Below are 15,523 nucleotides of genomic sequence, written 5' to 3'. Positions count from 1 at the left end.
GGGCCCGGCCCTCACCCGGCCGGGGAGGAGCCGGAGAAGCGGCGGCGCCGCGCAAGGACGCGGCAAGGGCGGTCATGGCCGGCTCCAAGCAGCTGTCGCGATTTTGGGAGTGGGGTAGGAACATCGTGTGCGTGGGGCGTAACTACGCGGAGCACGCTAAGGAGATGGGCAGCGCTCTGCCCGCTGAGCCGCTCCTCTTCCTCAAGCCTTCCTCGGCCTACGTGCGGGAGGGGTCGCCCATCGTGCGGCCGTATTACTGCGGGAACCTGCACCACGAGGTGGAGCTGGGGGTGGTCATCGGCCGCAGGGCCCGGGCCGTGCCGCAGGACCGGGCCATGGAGCACGTGGCGGGATATGCCCTGTGCCTGGACATGACGGCCCGAGACAAGCAGGAGCAGTGCAAAAACAACGGGCTGCCCTGGACTTTGGCCAAAGGGTTCGGCTCGTCCTGCCCGGTCAGTGATTTCGTGCCCAAGGAGAAGATCCCAGACCCGCACAAGCTGCGGATTTGGCTGAAGGTGAACGGGAAGCTGAGGCAGGAGGGGGACACCTCGTCCATGATCTTCTCCATCCCTTACCTGATCAGCTACATCAGCCACGTATTCACCTTGGAAGAAGGGGACTTGATTCTTACGGGGACTCCCGAAGGAGTCGGGTCCGTGGAGGCCGACGATGAGATCGAGGCAGGGATCAGGGACGTGGTGACCGTGAGGTTCAAGGTGGCACAGGGCACGGAACCCACGATCCTAAAAAGGGTTTGATTTCCATTTCCTCCGTCTCCTCCATTTCCATGAAGGCTTCAGCAAACCCGGAGTCCAGCCCAGCCTGGAGCAGGTGGAGCCCGGAAGCTCCAGATTCCAAGATTTAATTCCAAAACCATACCTGGGAACTGGTGATGAAGACGCTGGGGAGGGGAATGGGGCTGGCTGTACTTCTGCGTGTGCTTCTCTTCTGCTGATGCTTTGAGTTTTGCCAATGTATTGCCTTAAAATAAAAATTACTGATCAAAACAATTCAAAGGATGGTGTAGGAGCTAAGGCTCAGCCATGCTGTGGGGAATCAAAGGTGTACGTGTACATGTGCAGCCCTAAATCGAGAATTGCAGCTTCACAAACAAGAGTTCACAAGATTCCTCCCTGCTTTTTTCAAACATACAAATTAAAGGAGGATGGCTTTTCCTCCTACTCCAAGGGGTGAAGGCAGCAGGAAGTGTGCCAGATGTTTGGCAGAGGTTTTTTTTTTTTTTTCCTAAACTGAGCTTTAAATGTGTTCAAAAAGTGAAATAATGCAAAAAAAATCAAGAATAAAGAAGCGTATGTGTAAAGATCACCCCCAAACTTGTCTTTTGACTGATTTCAATGTATTTTTAGTAAAACTGTAACTGCAGCAGTTGCTGTGAGCCAATGCAGTTGGAGTTTTAAGTATTTCCAGCTGCTAAAAGCCACGCTGGGTAACTTTCCCCAGTTCCCAACTCCAGCTGATCCAGCACTCCCCACCAGTTTGCATGACAGCAAGTTCTCATTCAATTCAACAGCAAATTGTAAAATATAATTTAAAAAATCCTCCCCATGCAAACATCAAAACTTAGATTTTCAAAGGTCGCACAGAACTGGCTCATTGCTAACAAAAACAGATGGATTTTTTTCTTTTTACATAAATGCAAAGCACCAAAGTTAAACACTTCCGTTTATCAGAGCCAGGTCTTAAGAACTGCTGGGAAAAGCTTTAAAAGTGGGGAGTTTCACAGAGGAAAATCATGTCTCCCAAAGAGAAGCAGCTCTGTGAGAGCAGCATGGTCCAGGGTGCTGCACACCACACTGGAAGAAGAAATTAAAGGCTTTCCTTAGAATTTCCTCAGAATTAAAATACATTAGGCTGAGCAGTTCTGGAAGAGCAAGGATGGAATTCAAATGCCTGTACTGTTTGAATTTCCTCCTCAAACATTCTCTGGCAGCAGCAGCAGGGCATCATTTGCAGTTTGGTTTCCAGTCCGGGGTATTGACAGAGTTGGGATGAAGTTATTGGAAACATTCCCTCCAGAATGGGAATTGTTATGGCTGGAAAATATGGAATTGTTTATTGCTGCAAGAGGGATGTCGTGACCCAACACTGGCAGCATTTCTGGGGTCTTTTATTCCCACCCATGAGTCAGGGATGCAATCTGGGATTGCTGGTCAGGATTTCCTCTTCCTGTGGTGGTTTTCTCTGTGCCATGTTTGCTTTAAGGGGTAGAGAGGGCACCAGGGGGATCCGAGTTCCCCAGGGTGTCCTGACCTAACAAACCTTTTGCCAGAGCAGGGCTGGGGGATCTCCCTCTGTTTGAAACAGTCCCAAAGTGCTCAGAAGGTGAGAATGTGACAAACACATCAGCAGGAGGGGAAACTATGGACAGGAACCTATTAAAAACAGGGGGAAAAATACATGGAGAAAGGCACAATATACATACCTGGGTTCTTTAATTCCAGCTTTGGTGAACAGAGTCCTGCTTATTTTTGCTTGTCAGAAGTCACTGCTAATTGATTGCTCTGCTCTAATTAGACTCAGTCTGCCCAAAGACAATCAGCCCTGCTGTTGCCCACAGCTCCATGTTTGGCCTCACCAAGGTGCACCACAAACTCAGGCAGTGTTTCAAGGGGAGGGTTTTATTTCTTTAACACAAAAGCAGCAAAGCAGTTAAAACCACAGAAGTTCAGCAGATCTCTTGTGACCTATTTGTTATTTCTGATTTTTTTCAAAGATCTCAGCTGAGTAAGGAAACCTTTCCAGCCCCTTTGAAAGGGGTTGGTAGAATTAAAACTTTTAAGCTGAGGGCCAAGTACACTTTTTAAAGTACAAGCACCCAAAAATATGAACTTAGAAGCCCGCTTAGAGGTTTTGTGACGTGCACTCCCTTCTCTACCAATCAGAACAGACTTGGCAAAATCCAAGAACAGCAGAATTCCAACTCTAGCAGCAGAGTGAAGGAAGTCTTTCCTAGCATTTGTTAATAATTCCAGTCTCTTCCCAACAGGCTCTGACTTGCCTCGACAGGGTCTGCCAGTTTGCAGGAAAGAAGATTCACTTTTAATCCAGTTCTCCAATTGGGTGACAAAGTAACCTGGAAAAAATAATTAAGGATCTTTGTTATCACGGCACCTTGACAGAGAGTATTTTCAGATGTCACACAGCATGACTGACAGATTTATTTGCATTATCTCCTGTGTGAGTACTCATTTATGTCGCTGCTGAAGTCAAGCACTTTCATGTTGTCCTGGAAACAGGGACAGAGAAAGGCGAGATGGGAGATTAAGAAGAGTTTTGTCCAAAAGGACAAGTTTAAAAGTGAAAACCAGCCAGTGTTTTGAATTAAACATGAAATACTAACTTTGAAGTAAATCTTGCTTCGTTCCAGGAGGAGCTGCCATTTCAGTGCAGTCTTCTGGTCTTCTTCCAGCATGAGGAATTCCTGTACCTGTTATCAGGACACCACAGAACGCTTCAGCAGGTGGTTCAAACATCACAACACAATGATGCTGTAAAGAACATCTTACATATTCTAAGCTGTATTTTTCTATTCTAACAAAGTGCTTGGTGTGATATATGTACCAACACAGTCACATTTACCAGATAAATTACAGGGTGTTTGAAAATCAGAGATAGGGATTTCCAGCCACGCTCTCAGAAAAGCAGTGTCCTGAACTGGGGTCACTCACACTGAACACAATTCCTGTTGGCATCTGCTGACTTCCAACTTCTGCTTTGTCAAACAGCTCATCCATCCATCATCCATCATCCATCCATCCATCCATCCATCATCCATCCATCATCCATCCATCATCCATCCATCCATCCATCATCCATCCATCCATCCATCCATCCATCCATCCATCCATCATCCATCCATCCATCATCCATCCATCCATCCATCATCCATCCATCATCCATCCATCATCCATCATCCATCATCCATCATCCATCCATCCATCCATCCATCCATCATCCATCCATCATCCATCCATCCATCCATCATCCATCCATCCATCCATCATCCATCCATCATCCATCCATCCATCCATCATCCATCCATCCATCCATCATCCATCCATCATCCATCCATCATCCATCCATCCATCATCCATCCATCCATCATCCATCCATCCATCCATCCATCCATCCATCATCCATCCATCCATCCATCCATCCATCCATCATCCATCCATCCATCATCCATCCATCCATCCATCCATCATCCATCATCCATCCATCCATCATCCATCCATCCATCCATCCATCCATCCATCCATCATCCATCCATCCATCATCCATCCATCCATCCATCCATCATCCATCCATCCATCCATCCATCCATCCATCATCCATCATCCATCCATCCATCATCCATCCATCCATCCATCCATCCATCCATCATCCATCCATCCATCCATCCATCCATCCATCATCCATCCATCCATCATCCATCCATCCATCCATCCATCATCCATCCATCCATCATCCATCCATCCATCCATCCATCATCCATCATCCATCCATCATCCATCCACCCATGCCCTTTCTGTCACTCTTACACACACAGAGAACATTTACAGATAACTGTAATTCTCCTCAGGCTCCAGAGCTGAGCTCAGTAAGAACAGCCCAGTTCCCCCCTCACTGTGCAGCCCAGCGTTTCCTCAGCGACACAGTCAGACAGGTAACAGGAGTGCAGGGTGCCTGTGTGATCTGTCACATCCACCAGGATGTCAAAGCTGACAAAGGTGGACTTGGCCTCTGGAGAGACATCACTGCAGAAGGTGCAGGTGTTGGACACGTCACTCACGATGAACCGGCAGGTTGAGCTGGAACACAAAGACAGAATTCATGTAGATGTGCAATTACTTCTTCCTGAAACATTTTTCTAGACTGAGATTTCCCAACAGACTTTGTCTTTAAAAACATTTTTCATCTCCTACATTCTTGAGCGTGTCTGAGACAAAGTGATCTATTTTTCACTCTGGGACCACAAGGAGCCTTCACAGAGCCCACAACAAAAACCCACATGGCATCCTCCAGAGGAGTTTTATTTCTTCTCTGGGATGGGACTAAAATCTTGCTCCATCTAATGTGGCTCTGGGGAAGAGGGACAGGCAGTTTTTAGCACACATTCCAGGCAGTTGCTCACCATCTGCTGCGCAGGACTCTGGACACGTTCTCGTCTATGTCCAGGGTGGAAATGTAGCCATAAATAATTCCATGGAGAGGCTCCAGCTTCCCATCACTCTGGAGAGCTTTTTCTTTCAGCTGTTCCACTGTGTAGACATTCACTACAGCCTCCACTACAAATTTAGAAGACAAGTTAAGCGTGTCTGAGCCAGAAGTTTTCCAAAGATCAACAGCAAAAATGGATGTTAAGGCAGTAAAAATGAGATTTAAAGCAGCAGGAAAGCCCCCCTCCCCCAAAAAGTAAAACAAAATGGAATTCAGATCAGGCATATATCTATTATTTAATCTTTGTATCCTCCAAAAGGAGTTTTTGACAAAAGCTTTTCCCCTCACTTCTGCACATAGGTTGCAGGCACAAAGAACACACCAGACAGGCACTGACGATAATTAAAGATAAAATAAGGGACAGCCCCAAGAAACCATCCAAGATTTCCATATTCAGCCAGGCTGCACCTGAGTTTTGTTCCTCTGGGCACACAGAGCAGGAATTCTTTCAGCTGCACTATGAAATGACACTGTGCAGGTAAATAAAATCAAATGCTCACAGTTAATGGCTTCATTTGCCAGCTCCTTCACTGGGCCGGGCAGAGCTCCTGCCTGGGCACTCTCCTTGATGAAACTGAAGAGAACATTTGCTTCTGCTGTTTCTGAAGATGCATTTTTTAAAAGTTATCAGTATATGTTGCATGTAAAAATCACAGCATTTTTATATTTTACAGGTTTTTATTCTGGTAGGATAAACACATTGGAATTAGCCAAGATTTGCTTTTCTCTTTTTTATTTTAACTGTTAGTCCTGCATGGAATAAATATATGAAGGCTGCTAAAGTAAAATAAAATAATGGAATGGAATGGAATGGAATGGAATAGAATAGAATAAAATAAAATAAAATAAAATAAAATAAAATAAAATAAAATAAAATAAAATAAAATAAAATAAAATAAAAAATAAAAAAATAAAATAAAATGTAGAAGGCAAAGGCACTGGTCATCACATAGCAGACAAAAAGCAGGGAACGTTGTAAGAAGCAGGCAGAAGAAATCACAGTTCCAACAGATTAATTAATGTATTCTAGCCTAGAATAATTACTGAAAGCAAAGAAATCCTTGAGCAGCTATTACCTGGGTTAGTTGTAATGATGGTTTTGGATATCACAGTTGCAGTCATGCAGTTCCTAAATTTGTCAAAACTGATTCTCACATCTGATGCAAATATAACTGTGCACAAAAACACCCCCATGTTACTGGAGAATAAATGGCACATGAAGAACTTCAGTAAAATCATACACCAGGCTGTTTTACCTGTTTCTTGGGGGATCCAACTCTGTGCCAGCTGGATGGATTCATTATCCCAGCTAAATTAAACAAAAGTGGATGTATCAAAACATTTCTGAAACAGCACTCCAACTGTTTAGTACTAAACTACTAAATAATGGAGTTGTAATACAATTACAAAGGGGACACGATTCCTTTGTGACACACTGAAATTCCATGTGCCTGTTTGATCCCAAACAGGATAAAATAAAGATGGGTTTAATGCAGAATATACCTGGGGGAATGCTGTATTTCAGCTTTTATTTCTAACTACAGCAAATCCCAGTGAGAGGAGCTGTCTGTGCTGGGCTGTGCTGGGCCAGGCTGATTGCTCAGATCCCCAGGCCAGATGTTCAGCCACTTCCAACACTGGGCTTGTTGTGCCTGGGGATGATGAGGCTGCAGTGAGGTCAGAAGCATCCCTCAAAAATGGTAATTTCATGGTCTCTTGATAAAATCTCATTCAGTTCCCCCTAAATTTGGCTGGCAAGAGCACAGCCAAAGCACAGATTTGTTGTGGTGGGTCTTCTCCTTAATCCTTGGATAAAGATTGAAGATATTTCCTTTTCATCTGATGTTGCTCAGCCACCTCTTCACTTGGGCTCTGAAGCCCCCTGACAGTGCCCAAGTCCCAGCACTGAGAGAGAACTGCTGGAGGAGCTGCTCCAAATGAACCCTGGGCTGGAAGGGCTCACCCCAGGGATGCTTCTTTTGGGGTTGTGCCTATGAATTGTGTCAAAGATCCCATGATAAAACATCCCTGGTGATAACACAGCTCAAAGTGCAGGGCTGGCTGCCTACTTCCCCCGAGGGAACAAAGGTCACTGAAGTCATTTTTTAACCAATAAACAACAATTGCAGGGCAAGGGAGTACCCACACCCCCACATGGCCACAAGTTTATTGAACAAACTCTGGACAAAATGCAAAGGTTCCTCTGTGAACAAGGCACTGTTTACAGCAGTGATGGGGTGAGTGGAGTCATGTTTGTAACAGGAGAGAGCTTGAAAATACAGCCAAAGTAGTATCAAAATGTTTCTGCATTGTTTTAAATATTTAAAAACAATTTAAAAAGCATTTTGATCTATTTCCACTCCACTTGCAATTCTGCTTGGCTTTAAAAATGGATCACGCTCTTCATTTTCCTGCCCTCCTGTTTGTGGAAGAGACACAACAGCCTTTGCAGCTGGTTTTAAATGCCATTTCCTGAATTAGCTCAAATGTCACATTAAAAAAAAAAAAGGAATTATTTGGATCTGAGCTTCATTTTGCCATCCATGAGCCAGCAGGCTGTCAGCAAGCCATAAAACTGCACAAGATATATAAGACCACTCTAATGAATCTCTTTTTAAAATCTCTTTTCATTGTACATTGCTGCCTCATTTCAGTTGCCTGCTAAATAACAACATATTTAAATTAAAAGACAGACTTATAGTTAATTAGTATGTGTTACAGCTAATTGTTTTACCCGTGTTTGCATTAATTTGTATTTTTTAGTGAATTAAAGAACATTTTACCATACTATTGGGAAAGATCTCTCTGTTTCATCATACAGCTTTACTTCACACCTCTGGCCTTTCCTTTTGTCTGAAGTGATAAAATACTTTGGCTCCCCAACCTGTAAGAAGAAAGAGAAGAAGTCACTTGTCCTCTTTTCAGTGTTTAGGAGAATAAAACTCATAACCTAGAAAATAAAAGGGTTAGAAAAGGGAAGAAAGACTGTAGACTACTAAAAATGAGATCACTTAAATTTTCCCTTCTTTTTGTTGATAAAAATCTCATCAAAGGTGTGTGTGGTTACTGTCACTCTGCTGCCAAGGTGAAGAGAGTCCTGGCCTCTGTGAGGCCCAAACCCCACATTTACACAGATTTCCAATGAAGTTACTCATGGAACAGAGCAGAGCAATCTCCCTACTCACTGCCATCACAGCCCAAACCCCACATTTACACAGATTTCCAGTGAAGTTACTCATGGAACAGAGCAGAGCAATCTCCCCACTCACTGCCATCACAGCCCAAACCCCACATTTACACAGATTTCCAATGAAGTTACTCATGGAACAGAGCAGAGCAATCTCCCCACTCACTGCCATCACAGCCCAAACCCCACATTTACACAGATTTCCAGTGAAGTTACTCATGGAACAGAGCAGAGCAATCTCCCCACTCACTGCCATCACAGCTGCCAGCACGTTGAGGACTCTCCCATGGAGACTTTGTCCATTTGCCACGATGTCCCCCAGGGAATAATAATCCTGAGGGTCCTTGACAGGCAGGTGCAGCAGAGACAGGAGCCTGGTGTCTGTGTCGTAGCAGGAGGAGGTTTTAACCACAGAGTGATTTTCACTGAGCAATAATTTGTAGCCACTAGAACAGAACAAATCCCATGGATCAGCACTGCACTCACTCAGGTATCAACAGTGTAAAACGTTCATTCGTGTGAAAAAGCAACTTGAGTCCTAAAGGTACAAAAAATTCTTTTTTTTTTTTCACTCAAAGAATGAAATTTGCTCTGTGTAGTATTGCTCTATGACCTTCTATTTATTAAATATATTCTCCTTTGAGATTTAACCAGACATTTTTAAGCTACACAAGAAGAAAACACCAAATATTTCTACCAATTTCATGTTGCTGGAAATGAAAGCAAGTATTGACTTTGATCTTTCAAGAAAGAACTATCATTCCATGCTTTAAATTCATTTACCTAGGAGTTACAGGGTTGAATTTTTCTTCTCTTTCTGCTTCCTTTGACTGAATTAAAGGATTTTCGATTGTAACTAAAATAAAGCATGGGTAAGTAATGTTAGAAATTGATTATAGGTACAACTATAGATATTTTTGTGTGTACACTCTGCAAGCTCACAAGTTTTACCCAAACAACCACAGGCAACAAAATCTTTCTATGAACTTCAAAAGGTAAAAGCAGATCCTGTAAATAAATACAGGATTTTTGTTGTGGTTTTATCAGCAATCATAGCCATATCTATAACTGAGGGAAGACAAATACCAAACTGCTTTACAGCTTATTTTTCATCATTTTTAAGAGCTTGGTATAATGTAAGATTTGACATTGATTAACTGCAGGCCAGTTCTGAGCTGCTGTGCTTGGTGGGTTTCTTTTGTTGACATATTTACTGGGTTTGAGTTAAAATCCTTGGAATCTTGTTCCTTTCCTCTTTAAACTGAACAGAACTGAACAATTTGTTTCCAATTAGGCTGTTTGGGAGTCCTCAGTGCAAAACACAGCAGAGCCACCAGCACAACCCTGATTTCCATGCAAACAGAAACACGGTGAGAATAAATAAAATAAATAAACTCACCACAGTCACCAACCCTGAAGCTTTCTGAGAGGGATCTGATGTACTCTTCTCTGCCCCAGGACTGGACATTAATGAAATAAGTTGGGGAATCACGAATGGTAAAATTGAAGGTGTATCTTTCAGTGCCAATGTCTGCAAAAAATTAACAGGGCTGTAGTAATTCCTCAGCACAGCTCAATTTCCAAGTAGAATATGTGTATAAAAATTACCTGGTGTGAAAAATGAAGTTTACTTTCTTGGTAAAATTGAAAAAGTTTCATAAAAGACAGTAGGAATCAAAGATAATAAAGAAAAGGGTTTAATTGGCATTCAGCCAAGACCAAGTTATTATTTTTGGGGTTATTATTTAATATTTTTTTATTATACGAGCTTGTTGCATATTCATAAACTATTATGCATATTTAAACTTTTTTATAAACTAATTTACATGTTCTAGGAATTATTTAGCATGGCTACTTCTCAGGCCCGCCTTTTTAGAGCACGTATGTTTGGTTTTTTTTGCAGTGGTTTTAATCTTTTCTTATTATTATTTCAGTCTGGGCCTTGGTTTATGCTTTTTTTTAGATGGCAGGTGCTGATTATGCTTTTTTTTAGATGGCAGGTGCTGATAGTTGGTACATCAGTAGTAGGGTCTTCATGATGTGTTCACTGGATGTTATCCCAATCAAACAGGCAGTTTAATTACAAGCATAATTGTGTATTAACTATCCCACTAGCGTGTCAGTTTTGTTAGTAGCAGAAATAAAACCTATATCTTCACAGCAAAGTTATTTTAACGTAACATAGTTTAACATGTTGTACATATAGTATTTATCTTAAAATTTATGAAAAGCCAATTTTATTTTATAAAATGTATTTATAGCACTGGATTTTGGCAGGGATTTGCTCCCACTAGAGGCCGGCAGGTGGTGCGGGAACACGCTGGTGCTCGGGAACGAGCTGCAATTCCTGCTGGAGTTGGACCCGTCCACCCAGCGCTTCCCTTCGGGCGCCATCCGAACTTCCAGCTCAACCACGGGACAGGAGCAGGAGCCGTGCGGGGCGACACGAGCGCCTGGCAAACGCCAGCCGGGCTCATTTGTACACACAGCCCCAGTTCTGGAGGAGCTGGGCTGAGCCCATGGGTGACAGCACCCTGCTGATGTCCCAGGCTGCAGGGTCACTGCCCAGAGGGGCTAAGTGAATAAAGCAAAGCGTTCCCAGTGCTGTGGAAAACGCAGGATATCGCTGGCTGCAGCCCTGCTTTGCCTCATACAGATAATTAATAAAGCTTTCCCAGCACGATGCAATAGATTGGAAGATGGAGGATACTGCTGGCTGTAGCCCTGCCCTGGCCCGTCACTTTCCAGGGATCCCAGCATGATGCAGTGCATTATTACTAAATGATCAAGGAGAACTGGAGTGATCCCCCAGAGTCCCCTGGCTGCAGGGTGCCCTTGGGGCACACACACCAACACCCCACCTGCAGACTCTGCACTAGGGTGGCACCACTTTGGGGTGACAAGGATGACTTTCCCCCAGAATCTCACCCCTCCAGCAGCTCAGCAGGAGCCGGTGGCAGCAGAATAACTGAGCCCTTCTCCTGGAGCTGGAGTGGCTCTCCAGGGCTGGAGGTGATTCCTGGCAGTGTCTGTACCACCCTTGACTGTAAATTTGTTATTTCAATTCCCAATTAATGCTGTATTAACGGCATACAATTCCCGTTTTGTACCACACAAAGCTGTTGCTACTCAGGCCAGAAATTACTTGTGTCACTCCGCAAGACATGTCCTCAACATTTCTGTTTTAAGAGAGAACAAATATGAAGGCACCAGCTCCATTCCAGCAGTATTTATGGAAGAGTGGTTTCATATTGGTTCCATCTTCAGAGCGTGAAACGCTTCCATGACAGAGTTTTTCCAATTTCTAATTGATATGGTTTAGCCAAAAACCAATGCTGCTCTTTCATCTTGATTCTCAAGCAGACACCATTTTTTTGGGTGCATTTTTATTCTATCCATTTGACACTGAGAAATCTGTTTATCATTCACATCTTGATTTCAGTCATCTCTGCCAAATGACACCGTTGAAGAGAATGAAGGAAAAAGAGTTTAAAGGGACTGTACTTTTTCGGTCTGGAAAGCTTCTGACATCTGTTTTCCCAATAACCACCCCGATTACATTCTGAAAAATAAAAAGATTATAGAGTACAAGTATTAAACCCAGATGTAGATGATGAATTAGATTTCATGGAATTATACTCTGCTGATAATAATAAACATGTTTCTGACTGGTAATCATTTTAATCTATTTATTCCACAGCACCGTATGAGCTGAAGAGTAAAACATAAACACACACGTTTACTTTAGGGAAAAAAAATGTGACTAATAAAAATATTAAAATAAATACATCTGTTTCTGTTTGTGAAGAAAATGGCAGGACAAAAGTTCACCCCAAATTCACAATTTTGGCTGTTCTACAGCAATCTCTCCTCAGGTAGGCAGCAATGTTGTTGTTTCATGCTCTCTGCACTCAGATCTCCTCAAATGCTCCATGGAAAGTCTGCACAGCATTTATTTTGCAGTCAAGTGCCCAAGGTTTTCAGCACCACGAGCCACACGTGTACACCCACAGGAGCTTTTCCTGACCTCAGCCAAGCAACCTCAATTTCTACAGGTGCCTCTCTCTTGCTGTCCTTCAACTGACACCAAGGGAGCTGAGGCAAGAAGCTTTTCTGTTGTTCCAGACCAAAATTAATCCTATTCTTTGCTAAACCTGTGTTTATTATGTGAAAACATCCTGTTCCCAATTGTCAAACACAACTACTGGGAGCAAACACACATGTAGATAGAGATCTAGTCTCTATCCATCTAGAATATAATGGAACAGCTGTGTGGTGGGTTGTTGTTGGATTTTAGTGGTCCTTGGTGTCAGAGGAGTTTTGCAGAGCTTGTTTGGGATTTAAAAGGTCAGCAAGGAAAGTCAGAGAGGGTCAAGGGCTGGGAGAACAGGCTGACAGTGCAATACCCCCAGGATCCTTCCAAACATGAAGCATCCAGCATTAATTCCACTTCACAGAATCCTGGAATGGTTTGGGCTGGAGGGATCCTAAAGCCCATCCAGCGCCACCCCTGCCATGTTAGGGACACCTTCCACTGCCCCAGGTTCCTCCAAGCCCTGTCCAGCGTGGCCCTGGACCCTCCCAGGGATGTGGCAGCCACAGCTCCTTCCCACGAGCCCTTCTCGCAGTCCTGACTGTCCCGTTCCAGCAGAATTCCGGGTGGGAAGGGCAGATTTACAATTCAATAACCCACCCAGGACTCATTCTGTACGTATTCACAAAGCAGCGCGACCTGCCTGACTTCACTGCAACGACACTGACACGTGCTCAAAAATCAGCTCTCCGATTTCCTTGGGATCGCTAGAGGGAGCAGGGGAACTGCCTTATCCTGCAGGGAAGGAAACGCTCAGGGAAAGGCCACTTGTGTGCAGCACTGGAACATCCCCTTCCAGACTAACTCAACGCTTTACGTCCACGGCATGCGGTGAGGCCGATTAGGATTTTGTTCTTCTATTTTGGGTTTTGCTTCTTAATTAAAAAAAAAAAAAAAATCTATTAAATCCGAGTGCAACGTTCCCTGTATGTCACCACCAAATGTCAAAAGAACTGACATTTAGGATGAGTGCCTGCAGAAATTAGGCTGATTGTGCCTAATTTCTGATGTAAATATCCAATTTCCCACAGAAATCTGCCCCAGCCCTGCTGTAAATGTGTTCACCTCTGTGTCTCCAACACCCAGCCTGCACAGGGAGCTGGCAGAAGGAAGTGATCTGGCTGGAAACTATTTTGGACTGAGGAAGGGAGAAAACCTTCCAGAGATCATTTCCTTGATCAGCTCATTGTGCAACTGCCCAAGCAGTCATTTCCCAAAAATAGGAGGGGAACACCCCCCCCACCCCCCCCTCCATGGTGCCTGTTTTGGCAGAGCACTGCTTGAGGCTGCTCAAGCAACTCATGAACGCACTGCAAGTGTTTACACTTGAATCTCTTTCACTTTTTAAAATAAACAGCAAACTCATAAACCGTGCCATTTTGATACTTCAAACTGTGTGTTCAGCTGTTTTAACGTCCTGACACAACACACACTGATCATTCTAGCATAAATTATTATTTTATCAAAATACTTTCATTGCCATGTGTCGCTTACTGCAATACTCAAGATCAGTTTCATTTGAAAAATAAAAGCTTTTAATGGGGTTAGAGGATCATTATTTGGGAAGAACTGTGAATGACAGGTTAAATTATGATTGCTGAAGACCAGCTGGGATCAATATGGCTCTAAGGGGAGAGAAAACTTCTCTTAACTCATCCCTTTTCTGTGATTCTTCTTTCATTTGTTTAAAGTAAATGAGATTAAAAAATTGTGCCATCCCAAATAAAAAGCTGTGGGAATGGAAAAACTCCGTGTTTTCCTTCTTCAGGAACATCAGGACTTCCCTGGAGCAGGGGACGGGGGATTCTGACTCTCTGCTCAGGTGAGACCCCACCTGCAGAGCTGCCTCTAACCCTGGGGTCCCAGCACAGAAAGGATGTGGAGCTGTTGGGGTGAGTCCAGAAGAGGCTCCAGGATGATTGGAAAGGCTGAAAGAATTGGGATTGCTCATCCTGGAGAAAAGATGATTTGGGGTGACCTAATTGTGTCCTTCCAGTGGCTGAAGGAGCTGCCCAGAAACATGGAGAGAGACTCTTTATAAGGAATGGAGTGACAGGACGAGGGGCAATGGCTTCAAACTGAAAGAGAGTAGGTTTAGGATATTGGGAGGGTTGGGCACAGGGTGCCCAGAGAAGCTGTGGCTGCCCCTGGATCTCTGGAAGTGTCCCAGGCCAGGCTGGACAGGGCTTGGAGCACCCTGGGATGGTAGGAGATGTCCCTGCCCATGGCACTGGGTGGGCTTTAAGCTCCCTTCCAACCCCAACCAGTCTGATTCTATTCAAACCTATTTTTTATCCCAAAGAAACAGAACCAACCTTGCCATGGAATTGTGAGATTTTTTTTTTTAACCTGCCTTCCTAGCAGGTCACAGATTATTGTGGCTGCATAATGCTGACTCTGTAATGTCTTTAATAATGTCTTCACTAATTCAGCATCCATTTAAAGTGCTACAAAAGAGCCTCTGATACATTGAATTGTCCAGTCAATATCTCTGCCTGTGGTACCCACAGGCTGTGGACAACAAGAGCATCAATTTTCATTTTGCTGCTTTGCACACAAAGGAGGGAAGGTGCTTTCTACCCAACAATTACACTAATGCTATCAGTACCTAAATACACATCAATTACATAATTTTGCAGTAATATAAGACAGTCAGATACAATTTCATCAGGGAACAAAAGGACCATGGCTGTGAGACTTACAGGACGAGCAAGGTTTGGATGCAGATCTGAAAGTGCAACAAAGTCCCGTGCTGAACGAGAATGAGCCATTCTTTATCTGAAACTCGAGGAAACCGACTTAGATTTTGTAAAAATCCAAACAAATCACTTTAGACCATTCACAGTGAGAATAACAAGTTATTTTTTTAACATAAATGTTTTGACCTAATAGCATCTGTTTTCAATAAGAGGCATTTCAAGCCATCTGAAGTAGACAATTCTTTATTGTTTGGATTTGGTGATGGAAGTTGTGAATTTTACTGTAATGGCTCTACCTAA

General features: G+C 43.6%; 2 protein-coding genes across 2 annotated transcripts; one reads left to right on the top strand and one right to left on the bottom strand.

The window, feature by feature from the left end:
- The first annotated feature begins 51 nt into the window (after positions 1 to 51).
- On the top strand, positions 52 to 1,412 carry FAHD1 (fumarylacetoacetate hydrolase domain containing 1). The gene has a single exon (XM_062503645.1). The coding sequence runs from the start codon at positions 75 to 77 to the stop codon at positions 759 to 761; it is 687 nt and encodes a 228-aa protein (XP_062359629.1). The 5' UTR covers positions 52 to 74; the 3' UTR covers positions 762 to 1,412.
- A 1,571-nt stretch (positions 1,413 to 2,983) lies between these two features.
- Positions 2,984 to 15,295, bottom strand: MEIOB (meiosis specific with OB-fold). The gene is made up of 13 exons (XM_062503717.1): positions 15,227 to 15,295; positions 11,936 to 11,993; positions 9,831 to 9,962; positions 9,215 to 9,287; positions 8,682 to 8,877; positions 8,028 to 8,128; positions 6,501 to 6,553; positions 6,321 to 6,416; positions 5,745 to 5,846; positions 5,159 to 5,312; positions 4,652 to 4,835; positions 3,365 to 3,451; positions 2,984 to 3,097 (listed from the first exon to the last, which is right to left on the bottom strand). Exons 1-13 carry the CDS (start codon positions 15,293 to 15,295, stop codon positions 2,984 to 2,986), a joined length of 1,419 nt encoding a protein of 472 aa, XP_062359701.1.
- Between the last annotated feature and the right edge of the window lie 228 nt (positions 15,296 to 15,523).

Source organism: Cinclus cinclus, chromosome 16 (genome assembly GCF_963662255.1).
Source record: "Cinclus cinclus chromosome 16, bCinCin1.1, whole genome shotgun sequence".
NCBI classification, from domain to species: domain Eukaryota; kingdom Metazoa; phylum Chordata; class Aves; order Passeriformes; family Cinclidae; genus Cinclus; species Cinclus cinclus.
The sequence above is the reverse complement of the archived record's forward strand: the minus strand, read 5'-3'. Positions and strand labels throughout refer to the sequence as shown.

What these genes read in the sequence shown, in the direction of transcription:
- FAHD1 (XM_062503645.1), top strand. Translation starts at nt 75, where the DNA reads ATGGCCGGCTCCAAGCAGCTGTCGCGATTTTGGGAGTGGGGTAGGAAC.
- MEIOB (XM_062503717.1), bottom strand. Translation starts at nt 15,295, where the DNA reads ATGGCTCATTCTCGTTCAGCACGGGACTTTGTTGCACTTTCAGATCTG. An exon ending in ATCCAAACCTTGCTCGTCCT is followed by an intron (nt 11,994 to 15,226) that starts GTAAGTCTCACA and finishes TTTATTTTTCAG; the next exon opens with AATGTAATCGGGGTGGTTAT. An exon ending in TTGGATCCCCCAAGAAACAG is followed by an intron (nt 6,417 to 6,500) that starts GTAAAACAGCCT and finishes TTTTGTGCACAG; the next exon opens with TTATATTTGCATCAGATGTG.